Here is a 20318-nt window from a genome sequence, read left to right as displayed (position 1 = left end):
GACCATGTGGTCAGAAATGGTCACTAATGGTTCGGATGGTGTGTCGGGCATGTACAGCCTTTGCCAAGAAGATGTACAGAAAGAAACCGTTACCGAAAGAAACCGAAACCGTTGCACATGCACGCGTTACCTTACTATCGCGCACACTAGAATCTAACACATTCTTTACCTGCTTATCCAAATCACTTCCACGCTTACACACCGCTCGGAAAAGATCCACTATTGCCTAACGAAAACTAGCGGGAAAGGATTTTTTAAATGCTGCACTAATTAGAAAACCTTATGTCACTTGAACCTATGAAAACACACCACGGCGCGAGACTACGGGTGGACCACTCCTGTTTCTTCCACTGATCTAACCAAATAAACGAGAGTCTTGCAGATCCTCAGATTAGCCGCATTATCACGAATGCAATTAAAAGTATGGTACTCGCTACACACTTCAATACTGCTGCGCTTTTGACCACAAAAGCTTGATTGCTGGGTACATTATCAAAAAGCTTTGGGGTTGATGTGGCTGGCAGCAAGGCGAACGAAAGTTCAATGAAAATTAACTCTTAAACAACAGGACCGTTTTATCGTGATGGTTGTGTGTCCAACACGGATGATGCTGACGAGTTGTATGTTGTTCGGAACGAGGGTGACGCGCTTGACATGGATAGCCCACAGCGGCTCACGACGAGCAACTGAATCCGATCAGTAGCGGTGCGACTTCTTCCTCCTTCTTCGCTGAATGGACGCTCACATGAAGTGCTGTTATGCAACATAGATCGAAACAATTTATTCAAAATTTAGAAAATTTCAAATAGTAGTAGCTACATAGATATGTACCAGAACCTGGACGGACACTTCAGCCTACCCAGGGGAGGACCCGGATACGACCACCCATGTGAGTTTGACAAGAGCAACGGGAAGGACGAGACCTGGGGGTTGGTCCCTAGATACGTCAACTTAGCGGAAGGCACGGGATATGGACTGAACAATTACAACTGCAATCATCAAGGATCGTTTCCTTGCGCACACTTATAAAAAATGCCAAATACCACCGGTCTGTGATATAAAATGCTTTATTTTACCCCATCTTACTAAACTTACATCCAAGAACAAAGTGTAACAGAAAAAAAAGTCTTTCGCACCTCCCTAACCCCTAAACTAAACACGTGTCTGGCGTGTGAATAATTGATCAATTCTACTAATAGATAATTAAAACGGAATATCCTCCCCACAATGATGATTATTGCATTATTTTACCAAGGAAGCAAATTTGTGTTTTTTTTTTTGTCTTGTTTTACTTTAAATGCTGAACAAGTTTCGCCTATATTTGAAACGTATCCTAGTTTTGTTTGCTTTAACTTTTGTTTTTGCTCAATGTTATTATTTCTCCTTATTCACCGATAGCTCTCGCGCGCGCTTTTGCTGCTGTTTTATACTTATTTATATGCGAATTTAAAAAAGGCTGCTGGTTTTTTTGTTTGTTTTGCTTATTTGTTGTTATCAATATTTACTGGTATATCCTGCAATTTTTGCTAATTGTTGTTCTCTGTTTCTGCTTTATTGTTGTTACTGGCTTATGTCGTTAATTGTCGCGGAAATTGTTCTACCGTTTATCGTTTTGTCTTTTCCGTTTGTTACTTATGGAATGCTTATCCAAGAAAATTAAAAAAAAAACTACTGAGCTGATTGCTGCGGATTTGTTTTGTTTGGTTTGTTTCGGAACAGTTACGCGTTATTACGCTGATATGCCCCCGGCTAGCTTCTCACTCGGCGAGGGCTTCTCCGGTGCTACGTAGTTGTCAACATCGTCGTCGTCATTCCAGCGTTTCTCCGTCAAGACGGCGAAAGGCCAGAAAGAGACGTTCTCCGTCACTCAGGAGTTTCGCTGTTCCTCCGCCTGGCGGCGCAGAAGTTCGGCCTTTCGGCGCTTGGCCGACAGGAAGACGATCCAGCAGAAGCCGATGATGTTGGCGACAAGCACGCGTAGCTGCAAACGGGAAGAACACTTGATTAGTATAAAAGGTAACAAAGACTTGCATAGGATTTCTGGGACCTACCATCGGAGGCACAAATCTGAAGTTGATCAGCACCGGGAGCGTTAGGTACTTCCAATTGTTCAAGACGATCAACTTGTACAGATCGTTCAGATTGCTAACGCCATCTTCGTGGCCTTTGCCCTCGAACCGGGTGATGAAGTATAGCGACAGGGCCGTGATGGCCGGGGCAAAGATGGCCCGTTCACCCAGCAGCATCAGCAGTTGCTTGAAGCGGCGATCGTTTGTGATCCGTTCCAGCCATTGATAGAACAGGTGCGACAGCGGCCCGGTGAAGATCAATCCGAACAGTCCATAGGCTACCAGTGTGTCGGTGTTAACTTTTTTCGTGCCGGCTATCTTCTGGGAGCAGTAGTTGGCTGATGTGGCGATGACGCAGCTGAAAACAAAAATTGGTACGTGAATATATGGGTGCACAAGCGAATCGGTGCCAATCTTGACTAGATGGGTCGTATTTCTGTTTGTTTTATGGGTACGCGATATGCTATCTCAGCTGAATTGTTTTCCACCGTGAGCGATAAGATATTCTAATGGCTAAGACGACTTAGCTTGCATTCGTGTAGTTATATGGTTTGATGCATTAAGACTTCACTAAGTCTAAAACAAAATAATTAACAAATAGGTAGGGGAAATGGCTCTAATGTTGGCCTATGGATCTAAGATTGGCTCCATCGCTAAAAATCTGCTATTTATCAATTTTATCTAGACGAACGCGTCATTGAGACGGTCCTGCAAGGGATGAGGATTCTTCGTTGTGGCAAGAATCCTCTTTGTGAGTTTCACCACATTTGCCCAACGAGTTTTGTTGCCGCAATGGCTGGCCGAGTATCCCAGCCTTTTGCGGTACAATTGTATACCCTCTGAACAAACAACCGCACCGGAAAAAAAGAGAACCATCAATTTTAACATAAGCTGCAAAAGTCAGCCGAAAAGAGTCTAAATGTCGATAAATTTTTGTATCGTCTAGCATTCAAGATATTGAATGCAGTTGCCTTACATCCAGTATTTTCACTAGCGCGGTAGCGAATGTCGAGTTTTTAAACTACCCGAGGCACCCCAAGCAACCAAAAGTTCCAACAGAACTTTCTGACTACTTTAGAAGCTATGGAAAGCATACGAGGAACTTCAGGCTCCAAAAAGTTCCAATGCGTACTCTTAGCAACTTGAAGTTCAAGAAAAGTTAAAAAAAAACATCTCTAAGCACTTGTTATGAACTTCAGGCAAGGCTGAAAACATGGCCGCAACAAAGTTCCGAACAAGTTCTTAGCGGAACTTCTTAGCAACTTGAAAGTTTATAAAAAGGACTGTCATAACCGCATGAAACAAACCGCACAAGTCTTTATTAGTAACAAAATTTCATGTAGGTTAATATGCAATGATCTGAGTTGCTGAAATGATCAGTCGGTCAAATAAATCATAATTCTTATATTTATGCAACATTAAAAAAAATTAAACAGGAATTTAATTACGTCTTAATTTCTTTAATTCTGTAATTAATCAATACACGTTCTTACATGGCTTTAGAAATAACTTTCATATAGACCTGACTTTAGAAATAACTTTCATAAAAGTGCAATCTAAATATGGTGTAGAGGACAAAAACCTTTTTTAACTTATTTTCTAAAAGTGCCATTCAAGTTCCGCCAGAAGCTGCTTAGAATGCTCTTCAATTATGGTATCGGAACTTCCAAGCTCTTCTAACGACTTAAAAATAAGGCTGATTAGAATTCTATAGAGCACCTTCTACCAAGCTATTTAAGGGGTTCAAACAATTGTTTTTTTGGTCTTAAATGATAGTTTGGAGTCTCAAAAAATACGGGAAATTTGGTTTTATACTCGGGAACAGTTTCTTTTGCATTAGGGGGATGGGGGCAAGAAGACCATACGGGGCGAGGTGGGCCACCGTTCGTTTGAGCATAATACCTATTACCTCAACCTAATTTTTTTACAAACTTGTTAAAAAAATTTCTAATATGCATCTCCATGAAAATCGTATCAAAATTCAATTACATGTCTAAGATAATAATGGAAATGTAACATTAGCTCAAAATCTCTAGAATATTATAAGATATGCAGTCAAGAAAACAAGCATTGAATTCTGTATATTACATTTTACTGATCCGCTGGTTCTACAGCGAGCAATACACGTGACTGTTGCTAAAAGAACATATGTTTCTATTTCACATGATTCCTAAATTTTATTTTCTAGTGAAAACCTGTCAAAACGTTAACTTTTACTAGGGTGCTCATATTGCCCCGTATGGTTGTTGATCGGAGCAAAAACTGAAATTTTTCAAACAATAATTTATTATCATATTTAATCCATATTTTGAACATTGTATATTATCAAACATATTCCAAAGCATGAGCATGATCACAGCTATCATACATTTATGAATGTTTTTCATGTGTTATGATGTGTTTTTCTTAGGGGGACCATATTGCCCCTATCTACCCTATGTTGGAGCGGAGACTATGGGGACTAGCTGCGCGCTCCCGGCATGACATTTATCCTTAATCGCGTTTTGATCGAAACCATGTTTTTCAAGTCGGGCGGAAACGAAAGTCATATTTCTAATTAATTAATCGACTTGATTGTTTTTTAGCTTGTTACGAGTGTGACAACGATGATGAGTTCACCAGGTTATATCTTCATTTTATTTCAGCAGGTTCCAGCAGACGCTCTGGCCAGCAATTTCAACATCTATAAAAAAAATATACATTTGCCAGCAACACTGACTGGGTGTATCCTACACACTTATAGCGATTTCGTTTATTATCGGGGTTGAAACCAGTTCCAACCCAGTGCGAAACCGAACTTTTTGTCAGTGCGAACCTCAACCTGAGCTAGGTTTTAAAAACAAACGAACAAACTGACGTTTGTCAGAAAACAGGCAGACCCAATCTTGATACCCGATCCAGGTTGGAACTGAATGATAAACGAATTCGCTATTAGATTTTTTTTGCCGAGATGGGCACCACCTAACAGCTCGGTTCGACAATCTATTTTGCTGGATCTCCATGAAAAATTTGCCAAGATTCAGTTAACAAACGGGAGTTTTGCCGAGATCTCGGCTAACAAACATAAATTTTTGAGTACACTGTGGCGGGTAGTACGCTGAACAGATGGCGGTAGTGTGTAAACGTCAAACGCAAGGGAATTGACTATGCGCGCCACAGGTGGCGGTACTACCAACTACGATACTTTTAAATTAACCGTTAAATGCTTGTTCGATGAACAACTTGCGAGTGTTATGTCTGTTTGTCTGTGGTTTAATAGTTTAATAGTTTTGAATTCGTACCACCTACGATATTGTGCAACTGGTTCGATGCTAATGCTAATGCTAATGAACGCGTCATTGAGACGGTACTAATGGATATTTTTGGTCGCTATTGAAAATTTAGTCGATTTCTGAATTCATGTATGCCAAATTAGGGGCATTTAGGCCGACATTACATCCATTTCCCCTATATATGTGTGAGTGAGAATCACTGTAGTCATACACGATTATTCTCGCCAGGTTGATCAGTTCGTTCACATGTACATGTGTACTATTTGAAAATTATCCGTGTGAATCGTCAACGCTAAGAAAAGGTTTGCTGTACATTACCTTAATAAAAACAAATAGGCTGATGCAAATAATATTTTCCATTTATGGAGGTAACTTAAATTAAAAACAAAATTTGCATCAGCCTAATACTGATTAATATCAGCAATCAGTACTAAAAATCAGTGATTAGAACAACACAGAACCAATATTTCAATATCCATACATATTGGCTATGTTCAGGTATGGCTCCAAAAATAGTAAATGTAATGTTTATTAACGACCGTGCACGTCATAGTTGCTACTCCGTTACTGGTTACAGGGATTGCACAGGGAACCACATAGATTGAGCTTGGGATTAGATTTCCATCTTCAATGTACAATTTTACTGATTCGGGTGATTGTGGAAGAACATTCATCGCGTGAAATGCCATTGGAGAACGGCGTTCCTAAAGGGTCAGTACTTTCGGTCACCCTGTTCCTGGTAGCAGTGCAACCGATCTTCAGAGTGTTGCCGCATACAGTTACCGTACTCCTGTATACAGACGATATCTTGCTCGTAGTACGAAGAAATAAGGAGCAACCTCTGTATCATGATCTGCAAGCTGCGGTGAGAACTGTCGACGAGTGGGCTAAAAGCGTCGGTTTCAAAATCTCCGCAAAAAAATCCAACATTTTCTATTGCAGTCCAGCAACGATATCTGCATCGATCGGGTGGTTGTACCGTAGACGACGCGACTGAAGATCATAGATGTTATTCTCGACCGGATACTGACTTTCAAACAACATTGCACGACAGTTAAAACTGCATGCGGCTCTAGGCTGCGAATTCTGAAAATGATCGGAGCTAGGATTCCGCGCGGGCATGGTGCATCGGTTCGGCAATCATCACTTCGCGGCTTCTCTACGGCATTGTACTCGTCGAAGGACTCAGTAATTCAAAATCTTTCACCCGTCTACAACCGGATGGTCCGGTTTGCCTCTGAAGCGTACGTTACCAGCCCGATTCCAGTGATTATGGCTGAAGCGGGGACCTTACCGTTTGACCTCCTGGTTCTTCAGCCTTTAACTTGTGTTGCCATCCGTATGCTGGAGAAGGAACACAGAAATGACGACCTTCCAGTTGTAAAACGAGCAACCGTCCGTCTTATGATGGTTGATCAACGACTTCCGAACATCGCTGATCGGATTCGTTTCACCAACCGAAGGTGGCATGCACCCAAGCAGAGCTGGTAAATATCACGGCCGTCATGTGACAATGAGAAAACAGGTCCTCTCACTATCACGAGATGAAACTACCTATCATTAGCTTTCTTGTAATTTTTCAATGATCAAGCATTCATGAGAATAATTCTTATGTGGTTTTGACATCAACATTTCTAACTGATTTAGATTAATTTAAGAATGTAACCGTATGTAATCGGTAGAATGAATTTATTATTAAGATTTCCTCGGTACAAGTAACTTTCAAAGCAATAAATAAGCTAGTAATTACGATGATCACAACACTGTCACGTTCTGTCATGACAAAAAATTCTATCATCGTTTTCTCATCCGATGATAGTGACAGAAGTATCTCTGTAAATATCGCGTGAAATCTTTCATTGAAAATGACATTTGCCAGCCCTGCACCCAAGCCACGTATTGTATGGGACGTGAGACGGCAGGTGAAAGCTGGAGATCCCCCGGATATAGTGGTGCGTTCCATTGTACTGGAATTACTTTCAAACCGGTTCAAGCGTGCTTCGGTTGTCTACACTGACGGATCAAAGTGTGACAACGCAGTAGATGCAGGGCCTTCCGTCACAGTGTAGCGTTTTTGCGGCGGAGGCCTTTGCTATCAAATCGGCTCTCAACAAGGGTACATCGAACGAATTGCTCATGCTGTCTGACTCGGAAAGTTGCCTTTTGACCATAGAAAGCGGCAAGTCACAGCATCCCTGGATCCAAGAGATCGAAGAGCATCCCTGGAAACGAAGAAGCAGATCCACTCGCCGGCGAAGCACGCAACAGTCCGCCACTCAACGTCGACATTCCGAGGAAGGATGCCATCAAGGCATTGAACCATGCCATTCGTCTGCTATGGGAAGAACGCAGGGCGCAATTAATGGAAGTCAAGTTGAAGGAGGTTAAACACGAAACCACATATGTGGAACTCGATCATCAAAAATCGACCCCATTTCATTATTTCAAGTGGTATAGAAGGACATCGATCTGTCAAATTGATTATACCAGCTGTGAAATGAGAAAGGGGATCAAGGGGCTTGTCAATTCTTTTAAATAATTCTACCGTGGTTTATAATTCAATGTGTTCTTAGCACTCCTGAACACATGTCTTACTATTTCTTCAACCATTTATGTGCTTTATTTATAATTAAATAGCTAACTTTAACAAATTCATCACCTTGCTTCACACAGAAAAACTGTGGAAAACTTAGAAGAAACATGTATGTAACGTTTCCTTCTTTGGACATTTTCTAAATTTTGGAACCAATTGTATCAAACTTTGATTTCATTAGGCTTCGTAGAAGGAAAAACACGACCGCGTAAATTTGGAATTAAGTGCTTACATTTCGAAGTCCAGAGAGAAGCAGCAAAATTTGGAACAAGAGTGAGAAGTACCATTTGAAAAATATGCAGTGTTTTGAGCTGACTGCTTAGTTCCATTCGCAAGAATTTTGCAAGCAGGACGATAAATGATATCGAGCGCTTATCGATACCTGCAATATCCAAGATTTCAACCCTCCCTTTCCCTATGTTTCTCAATTGCCGTCAATTAATTATATGATTTGAGTAGTAGCTATACTGACGATCCGAGAGATGTCACCCCTTCAGTGGTAGGAAAATCATTTTTGCAGTATGGAGAATATCAGAAAATCTACGATTTGTGACTAAACATGCTTTCAAAGAAGGAAACACATAAACGAGTGTTTACCTTATCACCATAGTAATGTACTCGTGCAATTTTTGAGCATCTAAAACTGCCCATAAAGACGGTTATAAATAAAAACTGAAAATTTTCATGCATTTTCAAATGGTTTCCTACCATTCCCATACATTCGAAAGTGACTGGCCCTCTGGATGTGGATGATGTCAAAAACAACAAAACATGATTAATTGAAATTTTTTTCAAAAATCCCAACACAAAGAACTACTCCAATTACTTTGTACCAAAAATGTGGCAAGGTTAATCCTTGTTGATCGAAAAGGAAAAGGAGGAGCTACACACAATCATATAGCGAATTTGTTTTTAATTCAGTTTCAACCTGGATCGGGTATCAAGATTGTGTCTGCTTGTTGCCTTTCAAACGTCAGTGTTAACGTTTGTTTTTGTAACCTGGCTCGGGTTGAGGTTCGCACTGACAATAAGCTCGGGTTCGCACGGGTTGGAACTGGTTCCAACCTGGATAATAAACAAATTCGCTAATAGTAAACTTTTTTTCGACCACTATGGCTAAGGTCCCAGGGGGGACTTGCTAGCAGTATCAAAGCTAAGCATTATTTACTAAAGAAAATTAACGTTAATATGCATCCACTGAATAATTCGTGATGTAATCATAAGTTGACGCACTAAAAGCACAGTTAACAATATTTCAACATACCACAGACAAAATAATAGTTATCAACGTAATCAACAAATCTTCGAATTGTTTGCAACATAACATAATTTCCGTAATGAATCCAATGCAAACCAATAAGATCGAAGAGACAAAGAAATATTGCATCTGTAAATAGGCAATATTACTTAATAAGAACGCTCTTGATGGGTTTCTGACTGACTTGAAAATATTAGTCAATAAATCATTTGAAAGTCCCCTGTCGAGCTTGTCGAAAAAAGAATGCCCACCCCACACGTCAAACTCCGTCAAGCACTTAAAAAGCGAAGAAACAAAAGAGACGACCAATTATCTGGGCCTCAGCTGTTACGCATTACCGCGACTATTAACAATTCGCCTCTTGGGTCACTCTGTAACTCTTCACTCCTATGGTAAAATCCAAAGAGCAAACATAAGTCTGTTCGTGAAGCTTGGTGAACATTTCCTTACCCTTTCACTCTTATGAAAGTCCCATATTATTCTGTCAATCTTTGCGTGAAGAAACGGCGGTTTGCTGGAGGAATGAAGAGATAAGACAAACCCAACAAACAATTTCAGCTGCAGATTAGCTTATACAGCTAAAATTTGCCTTATGCAGCTAATTTTTGCCTGTATAAGCTAAGCTGCAGCTAAAATTGTTTGTTGGGAAGTCCGCTAGATTTCATGCACAGATTGTCAGATGCTTATGGGATTTCACCAGGAGTAAAGAGCTGCAGAGTCGCCGTCAACGACAATGCTTACTTTCGTAAGGGCCAATGCTGCAAACGCAAACAATTCCTTTTTGTGTGAATTTCTCGAAAATGAAAACTCACTCAAGAAAACGCAACTACATAATTGTGTATAAAAGGGTCCTCCTATCCGATAAACTTAGTGGCTTACATGGATTGACTTTGACCTACGAGACATTTACGAAAGAAGCCATTATTTATGTTTTCGACATTGGCCCTTATGAACGCTCAGTGTCGTTATCACGAAAATTTTATTTTGACAGATCGATGTCCAACTATGCCAGTTATACCAATGAGGCAAAACAAAAAAGGGGTCAGCTTTGAGTCAGCTTTTAGCACGAAGTTATGTGCTGACCAGCAAAGTTCCACCGACCAGCGAGTGCTCACTCGACTGCGCATCGGCCATACATGGTTTGCGAATGCTGTGGGACTGTCGTGGATGTCCACCACGTGATTTTACACTGCAGGAAGTTTGAAACAGCCAGAGTGAAATACGATATTGAATCAACCAGCCTACCAGCGGCGTTAGCCCGGAAAAGCAGTTGCTGAAGTTTCTGCAGGAAGTCAATATGTATCGAAGAATCTAAAAGAAACACAGGAACTGAGAAGATGATGAAGAGAAAACAAAAGAAGACGGAACGGATGAAAAGGAAAAACAGGATGGAAGCTGCCGAAGAAGACGGCAAAAGCTGTTGAGATTTCGGTAAATTTCACAGATTTCGGTAAAATAATCTTAGTGTGTGCACCCCTCGAAACAGGAAAATCCACGAACCTCTCATTTTATCGGTCAAACTTTCATAGTAAATCAAAACAAACATAGGGTAGTCCAAGAATTTCGATTATAATGGGGTGCGTTAACAAGGTGTCTACTACCTGGAAAACCGGGAATTTACAGGGAATTTTACTTTTTCTGGAAAAACCTGGAATATTCAGGGATTTTTCGTTCCACTCAGGGAATTTTCCAATTATCACTTCATTCGTAATTCAAAAGAAGTTTTTCGTTCAGTTTGTCGAAACGTTTCTTAAGGGCACTGAACTTGACAAGCATCTGACAGCTAAGACAACGTGTGCGAACGAGACAAGTTCATTCAGAGAGTCTTGTCACGCTCGCTCTTCGCTGATTTGTATGTGGAAGATCAAAATCGTCGTAAAAAGGAAACAGTCGAAGAACAGAGACTGGCAACCGTCATGTATTGTATAAGAATAAGCATGGCAGACAGCAGGTTTGAGAGCCTACATAGATTTTTTTTTTGAGCTTCAGAGAGGGTTGGAGATCTACTGAGAAATGTGTTGAGTTTCAGGGTAGTTCGTAGATCTTGAGAACAGAACTACAAACAAATTAAAAGTAATTAATAGAAATTCATAAAAACAAAATCACAAGAGAGGTTGTAGATCTTCAGATCAATGTTCAAAGAAATTTTCAAAACTTCAAGCAAGCAAAAATAATTTCAAATCAATTTGTAAAACTATAAGCGAAATTTTGCAAATCTTCAGGGAAATTCGCATAACTTTAGACAAGTCCAAGAATCTACAGTGAAATATAAAGTATTTTACATAAGTTTGGAGATCCTCGAAACATTATTCAACATCAGAAAAGTTCGTAGATCTTCAAAACAAAGCTACAGAACTTTGAAAAAAATTACAGGACTTCTGAAAAAATCACAAGAATCTCAGAAATGTTATTGGATCTTCAGTAAAAAGTAGAAGGGTCTGTGCCTAGGAGCACGAACGGAAGCTTGACGTAGGACCGCTAGAGGACGGTATAAACATAGAGGTAACTCTAAGACTAGAAGGTCCCGAAGAAAATCATTATTATTTTTGGCTCACTCAGTACCAGAACAACGGTCCCAAGCAGTCCCAAGCTATTTCACTCACCCCTGCATGTTCTGCATGAATCCACACACCCCTGATGTTATCTGTCAAACTTTCATAGCGAATCAAAACAAACATAGTGTAGTAATAGAATTTCAACTAGAATAGGGTACGTTAATCGTTTGCTTGGGACCAATAGGCTACTAAAGTGGTGAGCCAATTTAAAATCGTTAGTTTCGTATTGATTGTTGGTATAAATGTGAAGAGCATTTAGTTCTTTTAATTGGTCAATTATCTATTACCTCAACTCTTTCCGTTTTTCAACTGTAGGCGTACCAAATTTGTAGTATTTTTTTTTTTTCAAAGAGAAAGTTGATTAAGAGAATCAATCAAAATCACTTGCACCCCTGCTTCCAAGTTTGGTTACAAGATTACAACTCTGGAGAGCATTTTGTGTGGTGGTTGGGGGCTTGTGGTTCTGAATATGGACAAAAAAGCACAGATAAATTCTATTCCAACTCTTTACTGATGTAAGCTTGATGGCCCTGAAAAGGGCCGTTTTATTGAAGAGGACATCCATGGCCACTTACGCTTGCCGTGTTTAGTTTAAGTGACAGCATCACGGACATCATTTTTCAGGAACACCTTCAGCACATCTCGTAGAACAGACCGGAGATACGTTTGACAGCACGGCGAGCCAGACGACCGATGGCGGTTATCCTCCTTTGCTGCCTCCTCCACCAGTCACAGTCATTTGTTGCTTGTTAGGTGTGAAGGAGTGGACTAGCCACCACCTTCCTACTGCTGCTATTGCTGTTTACCACGCCGTCCGAAGCGAAAATGAGCTAATGCCATACAGCAGCGCTCTTTTATATCTTTTCAGGTTAGAGCAGAATGATGTGCAATCAAGTGGTATAAAAGCTACAAAGACTCCTCCCATTATGAGTAGTTTGCTATCAAGTAGCGACACTGGCTCTTTTCCTTTTGCGTACACGGCGAATGGCGGTGGTGGTTAACGTGATTACCTCTCATCCCAGCAGGCCTGGGTCCAATCTCAGTCGCACCGGCATGTTCTGAGGCATAACATATCTGATCCCACCTTCCTTCGGGAAGTAAAGCCGCTGGTCCCCTGAGTTGATGGGTCGATATGTAGGGTCCAGGTGTGGGAGTTGCCTCCCTGGCGTCGGTAGCATTGGAGCTCAGTACACGCTATTTCAAAACTACCCAAATTTGGGTAGAATCCACCCAGATCGGTCAAAACTGAACCTACCCAAAAATGGGTAAACTGTGTTGGGACTGACAAGTTGACAAATGAACAATGTCGATCGGATTCATGTCGATGTTGTTCATTTGTCAACTTGTCACTTCCAACACAGTTTACCCATTTTTGGGTAGGTTCAGTTTTGACCGATCTGGGTGGATTCCACCCAAATTTGGGTAGTTTTGAAATAGCGTGTACGGAAAACAAATATCGCGTCACTTTTCAATAGGTCCTATCTACATTGATCGATTCTCTTCATCGACACTCTCTTTCGTAAATAACTCGGCTTCACAAATGTTTCCTGCCGTCTTCGTCGAATTAAATGCTAGATTGTTGCTTCTTCCATCGAAAATATCCGGCCGTGGCGATTCAAAGTTGATCAAGGTTGATCGAAATAATTTGTACCCCTGATTCCAGTTTGATTACATGAGCATTTTGTGTGGTCCTTGGTTCTGAATATGGACAAACAGGCAGATGAATTCTATTCCTACTCTTTACTGTAATAAGCTTGGTGGCCCTGAAAAGCGCCGTTTTGTTGTCAAAGTTGGTGATGATTTAACCTCCGAAACCAAACAGAGTGCGTCCCTGTCACTTCAAAACGTAGATGACATGCATGGCCGCTTTCGCTTGTTATCGATGCGTAGCCATATTTCTGATCGATTGGTGATAAAATTACTGAAATTGGACCAGGGGCAGCTGAGTTATTAACGTTCAAAATCTTTCTTAATTTGTTACATGTTCCATTTTCGGTTTTCACAAAGTGTACCCCCATATAGAAATCAAAGACGTAGTCCTACGTCGAAATTGCAGAACTTCAGGGAAGTTCGGCAATTTAAAAAAAATGTTTACACGATTTCAGGAAAATTTGTAGATTCTGAGAGAGACATTTAAAACTTCAAGGAAGCTCAAATATTTTCAGATAAATTTTGACAACGTTAGGTAATATTCAAGGAAATTTTCAAATCTTCAGGGTAACCCGAGAGGAATTAACAAAACATCAGAGAAGTTTGCAGATCTACTGAGAAATTTATTGAGCCTCAAGTTTTTTTAAATGTAGATTTTGGGAATAGAGCTACGGAGCTTAAGACAACTTTACAGAACAGGAATGCTGCAGGAATTTGACAGAAAGTTTCACACAAATGTGAGATCTTCAGAAAAATTCGTTAAATGTCAGAAAAGCACCTCAATTCCAAAATCAAATCGCAGCGAAGTACAAAAGTACAATATGGAAGTCGGAAATAGATAGATCTAAAGAACTTCAGAGTAGTCCGTAGACCTTAAGAGAAGTCTGTAGAACGTCAGAAAGTTTGTACGTTTTTAGAAAAATTTGCAATACTTCAGCAAAACTAACAGATCTTCGGGAAAGTTCGCCGATATTTAGATCAAGAATTCACAAAGAAATTTAAAGAACTTTAGAAAAGTTCGGAGATCTACTGTGAAATTTATTGAACTTCAGCGCAGTTCGTAGATCTTTAGAGCAGAAATGCAGTACTTTAGAAAACATTACAGAATTTGAAATAAATTTTAGGAACTTCAGAAAAGTTCAGAGGGTAGATCGTAAATCTACTAAAAAATTAGCAGATGTTTAAATAAATTTTCAGAATTTTACTGCGGTTCTTGGATTTTGAGAGACATTCACAGAACTTCAGGTATGTTCGCTGATCTTTAGAGATATTTGCACAGCTTGAGAAAAATTAGAAAAACTTCAGAATACTTCCTAAAACTTCCGGAAAGCTCAAAAATTTCTAGATAATCTTTTAATTCTTTAGAAAATTGTATAGATGTTCAGAGATATTTGCAGATATTCATTGAATCATGAAAATCTGCAGAAAAAATTGCAGAACTTTCGAGAAGTTTGTAGATTATTAGAAATTTTGTGAACATCAGAGATAATTGTCGATCTTCAAGGATCTTAAATCTTCAGGGATTCAGAAACTTTGTAGATTCTTAGGAAAATTTGCAGAACTTCTGAAGAACACACCGAACTTCAAAGAAATCTGTAGAACTACCGAGAAATTTTCAGATCATCAGGAAAGATTGTTGATCTTTAAAGAAATTTTACCGGAGAACAGAAACAAAACTTTAGGGACGTCAAAAGGTTTGAAGACCTTGCAGAATTGCGTTGTTAACAGAAATTTTCAGAACTCAAGGAATCATGAAGATCTAGTGAGAACTTTTCCCACTAGCTTGTCTCAAGTTGGTATCGACATCCTAGCGAAGTTTTGAAATCCATTTTCATCTTCATATCGCAGCTCTTGAAGGACAAGATGAGCCAGATCCCTGCCGGTGTTCCTCCTGAGCAACCATTTCCTACTCCACAAAGTTCACCTTCTCCTTCTCATTTTATTTAAAATAATAAAAGCAAATACGTCTGCCGAAACTAGAGCAATTTTCCGGTAATCCATGATGGAAGTATTTACTTTTGGTTCCTGATACAGTTTTGTTTTGAAATCTAAATTGACAGTTCTTTCGACATGTGCAAGCAGTGTGAACACCAGCAAACAGGGGGGGCTCGACAAAGAGTGTCGAAAGTAAATTCGAGTAGATTTTTCATTATGGCGGCGGTCAAAATCAGATAGTCTAAACGGACCTTAAGAGATTGTAGACATGTGAAACCATGATTTATTCTGTCTTGATCTTCCAAACAAAGTTGGACTCAAACATATTATTAAAATGATATTTTTTTTTTGACAGCATATTGTAATCAAATTTTGATATATCGTTTTATCGAATAGTATAGACAGGTTTCTTACTTATATTTATTTTCTTGAATTAAAAAAATACTACACAAATACCAAAAAAGAATGTAATATTGATTGACGTAATGCATGCTACTGTATGAATAACTAATGTGATTGCAAAAACCAAATACAATATTACACCCATGGATATAATTTCTTTTCGCAAATTATGTGTAGGATAAATGCACCAATAGTGGAGGTACTTTAGTGCAATGTGTTCCTATGGTGGCTTATAGAGTCTTCCTAAGCCGCTGTAGAAGTACATTGTACTAACGTACCTCCACTATTGGTGCATTTACTAAACATAAATTGTACAAATTAATATTAAACAACCTATGTGCATCTGTTCTGCTGTAATATTCAATAACTTTTTTGCTGAGCCGACTTACAAGTACCAACGCCCAAGTTTGAACAATCGAAAATAACATAAATCAATAAGTACGTAAAAGGGATTCCAGATGGATAAATAGAAAAAAAAATAATGTTCATAATTTGTATGTACCTGGAATTTCTTTCATCCGACCTGGAAAAACCTGGAAAACTCAGGGAATTTGATTCCTTGGATTGAGTAGACTCCCTGGTTAATCGATTTGCTTGGGACAAATAGGCAAGTCAAGTAGTGAGCCAATTTAAAATCGTTAGTTTCCACCGGTTAGTACTACCATAGAGGAAACTCTAAGACAAGTAGGTCCCGAAGAAACGTGCTCAACTTTTTGGCTCACCTCTGGTACTATCTTCGGTCCCAAGCTTGTCGAATCACCCCTCGAAACATAGGAAAAACCAATAACCCCTCATTTTATCTGTCAAACTTTCATAGCGAATCAAAACAAACATTGCATAGTACTAGAATTTCGACTAGAATAGGGTACGTTAATCGTTTGCTTGGGACCAATAGGCTACTAAAGTGGTGAGCCAATTTAAAATCGTTAGTTTCGTATTGATTGTTGGTACTACCAACTACGATACTTTTAAATTTACCGTTTAATGCTTGTTCGATGAACAACTTGCGAGTGATATGTCTGTTTGTCTGTGGTGTGCTACTAGAATGTCGACTAGAACTTTCCTTCAAAATGGATAATTTTTTACTCATTAATGGGTACTTTCAAGTTAGCGTGTGGATCGCTTTCTCAAAGATTCGTTGGAAAACAGTGTGCGAAGCAAATAGGAGAACGACACAGTCTTTGTCGAGTGTTGTGCGATGACAAAGTTGTTTTGCAAAAAATGCTCTGAGGCGCTTTCCAGTAAAAATTAGAAATAGGTACTAGAAGGAGAGATGAGCGGAGAGAATGTTTTGAGCCAAATGAACTGTCAAAATCTGAGCCAAACGAACATTCCCATTAGATTTTTTCCGAGGATTTCTTATTCTTACTAGATTAAATTTGAGAGTATTGCAATCGAACAGAAATTCAATCACCGTTATGTTTCGTGTGTAACAACCTATGCTACAGATTAGATACATTCAAATTATACATCGTTGTAATAAATAATATAAAAATAATTCTCTCCTTTTATATCGAATTATGCGTCGGCCGACAGAGTTCAAATTTAGCGTAGCTTTTATAATTTTGAGTGCTTACAACACAACTTTGCTATTCCACGGCAAAGATGCAGCAAAGGCCAATTACTCTTTTTTTTGTCTGTATCATTTTTATGATTGATCGTCATGTTTTCGTCATTGTTGTTTTTTGCTGCAAAGATAATTTAGCTGTATAAAAAAACATGCCTAGTAATCCTCTTCAGCCGATTCACTCTCAACGAAACATCATTCCTTAAGTCAAGGTTTCGTTGAGAGTGAATCGACTACCCATCAAATCCACATGCACACTAACTTTTGATTCAATTAAATAACCCGAAGTTATATCAATTTTCCATATTAAACAGGGAGAAAACTGAATAAATGAAACACCAATAACGGAAGGAAGGTTCAAAACGATCACGATGCATTCCCTAAATATATAGATAGAGAGAGACAGCAAAGTTCAAACCGAAAACACTTACCTGGTGATGGCCTTGGTTCGCACCGGGTGGTTGAACAGTTGCTCAAAGTACGCCCCTAGCAGACTGTAGAACGGTTTCGATAGTGACATCTTGCTTGGCTGCACTTCCTAAGATGCTCAATTCCTTCGGTGGTGATTCGCCCCGGGTTCCGAGTCACGCACGCACGCAGGTACACGCGTGTATGGATGCGGGAGGAGAGATGTGGCACGCGAGGATAGCACAATGATAGCAATAACGGAGAGATAGTAGTTTTAGTTTCAATGTTAGTTGCCTCTCTTCCTCGAGTCGGAATTAGTCTGGTGGACACTCGATGGTAGTTATAAGAAGTAGGGAAGGAACGCGTAGAACTGATTCGGTCACACTTGGCCACAGACAGACGGAGGCAGAGTGCCGTTGATGAACTGCACTTGAGAGGGTATAATGAGCCAATTACCTAATTAAAAATGTCCGCTTAGTAAGTCGCTTATCTTCCCTGAGCTTAGCTTGAATGTGTTGTGGAGGTATAAGTATGTACGACGGGGCATTTGTTATTTTTTTGCGATTCGACCGGCGGTGGTGGTCGTCGTCGTTGTCGTCGCGCGAGACGGTATTTGTGTTATTGAAGAATGACACCACCAGGGTAAAAGAAAAGCAGAGAAAAAGGCACAATGTAAGCACTCATGATAACGCATAATCCGATACGGACTGATAACAGTGTAAACAGCGAATGCAGCCTCAGTTTCTACACTGGCACTTCTTCACTAGCTTGCTCAATGAACCTATTTCAGTAGAAGGCGATTCATGACCGTAGGAAGTTGTCCCCTGATCTCTCAGAGACCAGTGCTCCCTTAACCCGTTGAACTTTTGAGCTTACCTTCGCTAAATATGCAACGGAAAATGCAATACTTACTGGCCGCTAGAAAAAAGCTAGAGCCTCTCGCCGCTCGGTACTTACTAAACGTGAGTGTGATTGACCTAAAACCTAGTTACTATAACTGTTAATGAGATTTTTCTGCCTATTTGCCTAGTTCCAGCAGTACTGCGTCAAAATGCGTGAGGAATGTTCGTATATTGGTCGCAGTTGACAGCCAGGTGAAAAACTCGAGCTACAAAACGTCTTGATGGTTGTATCGCTGACGTCGTCGAGTTTACTTGTGTCGGTGAATGTTTATGATATCGTCGATGTGGCCCCTACCTGCCAGCTACGGAGTGGCACGCCACTGTTTTGCCTGGGATGGGTTTGGGCGGCAGCAATTTACCGATTCGAGATGGTGTACCACCAGGGGGTTTCGAATCATGCTTCGGTAAGGAATGTCAGATATACAGACCCAGGTAACCAAGAAGCATTAAAAACAGCACATTGTGCAGCAGAAAATGACACTTTTGGTAAAAAATTTAATACACGGCTGCTTTACTGCTAGGCCCCACAAATTGACAGCGCTATTGGTAGAACTGATTTGCAATTATTGTACATTTTAATTGTTGATTTACAACAGATTTGCATTTAAATTCTTACATACATCAACTAGCATCTACAATGCAAATATGAGGTTGATATACTGCAAATTCTAATGCTTAGTGGTTAGCTGGGAATATTTGATCATTCATACAGACTTCACACAGAGTACAGACATTACACTCAATTGAAGGGGTTAGAAGGAAAGGGGTGTAAGTGACATTGATCGATTCTCTGCGGACGTTGATAATATCGGAGAAGAATTTCCCGTCGATTAGAACGTGATCGATTTGGTTTTCTGTGTGTTGGTCAGGTGATCTCCAGGTGGTTTTGTGGATATCCTTGCGGGGGAAAAAGGTACTTCGAACAACCATTCCTCGAAAGGCTGCAAAGTTCACGCATCGTTGGCCGTTGTCGTTCGATACGGCATGCAGGCTGTTTGGTCCGATTGACGATTTTGAAGTCCCGTTGCGAACAGCCGTCGTACACCTGCTCCAGCTGCGCATAGAATGCTTCTTTCTCGTCGTCGGGTCTCCCTTCGTTGATGATATCCATTGTCATTGAAAAATAGTTTCAGTAATGAGTCAGTTTAAAGCATTTATTTCAAGCTGACTTTCTCTTTCGTCGGCAACTTGAGCATGCAGGGTGTTCGATTCCTTAGTGCAAATAATTTAAGGTGATACTTGCCGGCGCCGGTGGTGTAGTGGAAAGCGTGACTGCTTTCTAACACTCCAAAAGGGTCTGGGTTCAATCCCAGCCGAGGTCGGTGGGATTTTTCTGAGGCATAAAAATCTCTGGTCACGTCTTCCTTCGGAAGGGAAGTAAAGCCGTTGGTCCCGGCCCATGTGTGTTGAATGGGTGCGATATCCTACGCAGGTGTGGTAGCTGCCTTCCTGCACATTCGATTGCCGTCAATGGATGGCAATCGATGTCCGTCGGTGATTGGCACTAGATTGCGGAACAGAGACCGACGTTAAAATAAAGGAAAGAAGAAGAAGAAGGTGATACTCTAAGGAAGCCTTAGCGTGAAACTTACAAATTTGAAATTGCTACTCTCTGTTTGTAGTAGCACAGTACAGAATGGGGTACGTTAATCGATTTGCTTGGGACCAATAGACTAGTCTAAAGAGCCTGAGTTCATAAAGAGACGA

The 20318-nt window shown here is 40.2% G+C and overlaps 1 protein-coding gene across 2 annotated transcripts; it reads right to left on the bottom strand.

Annotated features, from left to right (window-relative positions):
* Positions 1 to 1051: 1051 nt before the first annotated feature.
* LOC135708471 (PXMP2/4 family protein 3) lies at positions 1052 to 18786 on the bottom strand. Of its 2 annotated transcripts, XM_065230593.1 has the most exons (5): positions 18667 to 18786; positions 18166 to 18204; positions 17733 to 17855; positions 2052 to 2427; positions 1052 to 1981 (listed from the first exon to the last, which is right to left on the bottom strand). In XM_065230593.1, the coding sequence occupies exons 3-5, from the start codon at positions 17819 to 17821 to the stop codon at positions 1868 to 1870; spliced, it is 579 nt and encodes a 192-aa protein (XP_065086665.1). In that variant the 5' UTR covers positions 17822 to 17855; positions 18166 to 18204; positions 18667 to 18786; the 3' UTR covers positions 1052 to 1867. The 2 variants fall into 2 exon arrangements, with proteins under 2 accessions (XP_065086665.1, XP_065086666.1); XM_065230594.1 differs by lacking the exon at positions 18166 to 18204.
* Positions 18787 to 20318: the final 1532 nt, after the last annotated feature.

The sequence above is a fragment of the Ochlerotatus camptorhynchus genome, unplaced genomic scaffold (genome assembly GCF_037179485.1).
Source record: "Ochlerotatus camptorhynchus isolate MF236.1 unplaced genomic scaffold, CSIRO-AGI_Acam_v1.1 ptg000330l, whole genome shotgun sequence".
NCBI lineage: Eukaryota > Metazoa > Arthropoda > Insecta > Diptera > Culicidae > Ochlerotatus > Ochlerotatus camptorhynchus.
The sequence above is the reverse complement of the archived record's forward strand: the minus strand, read 5'-3'. Positions and strand labels throughout refer to the sequence as shown.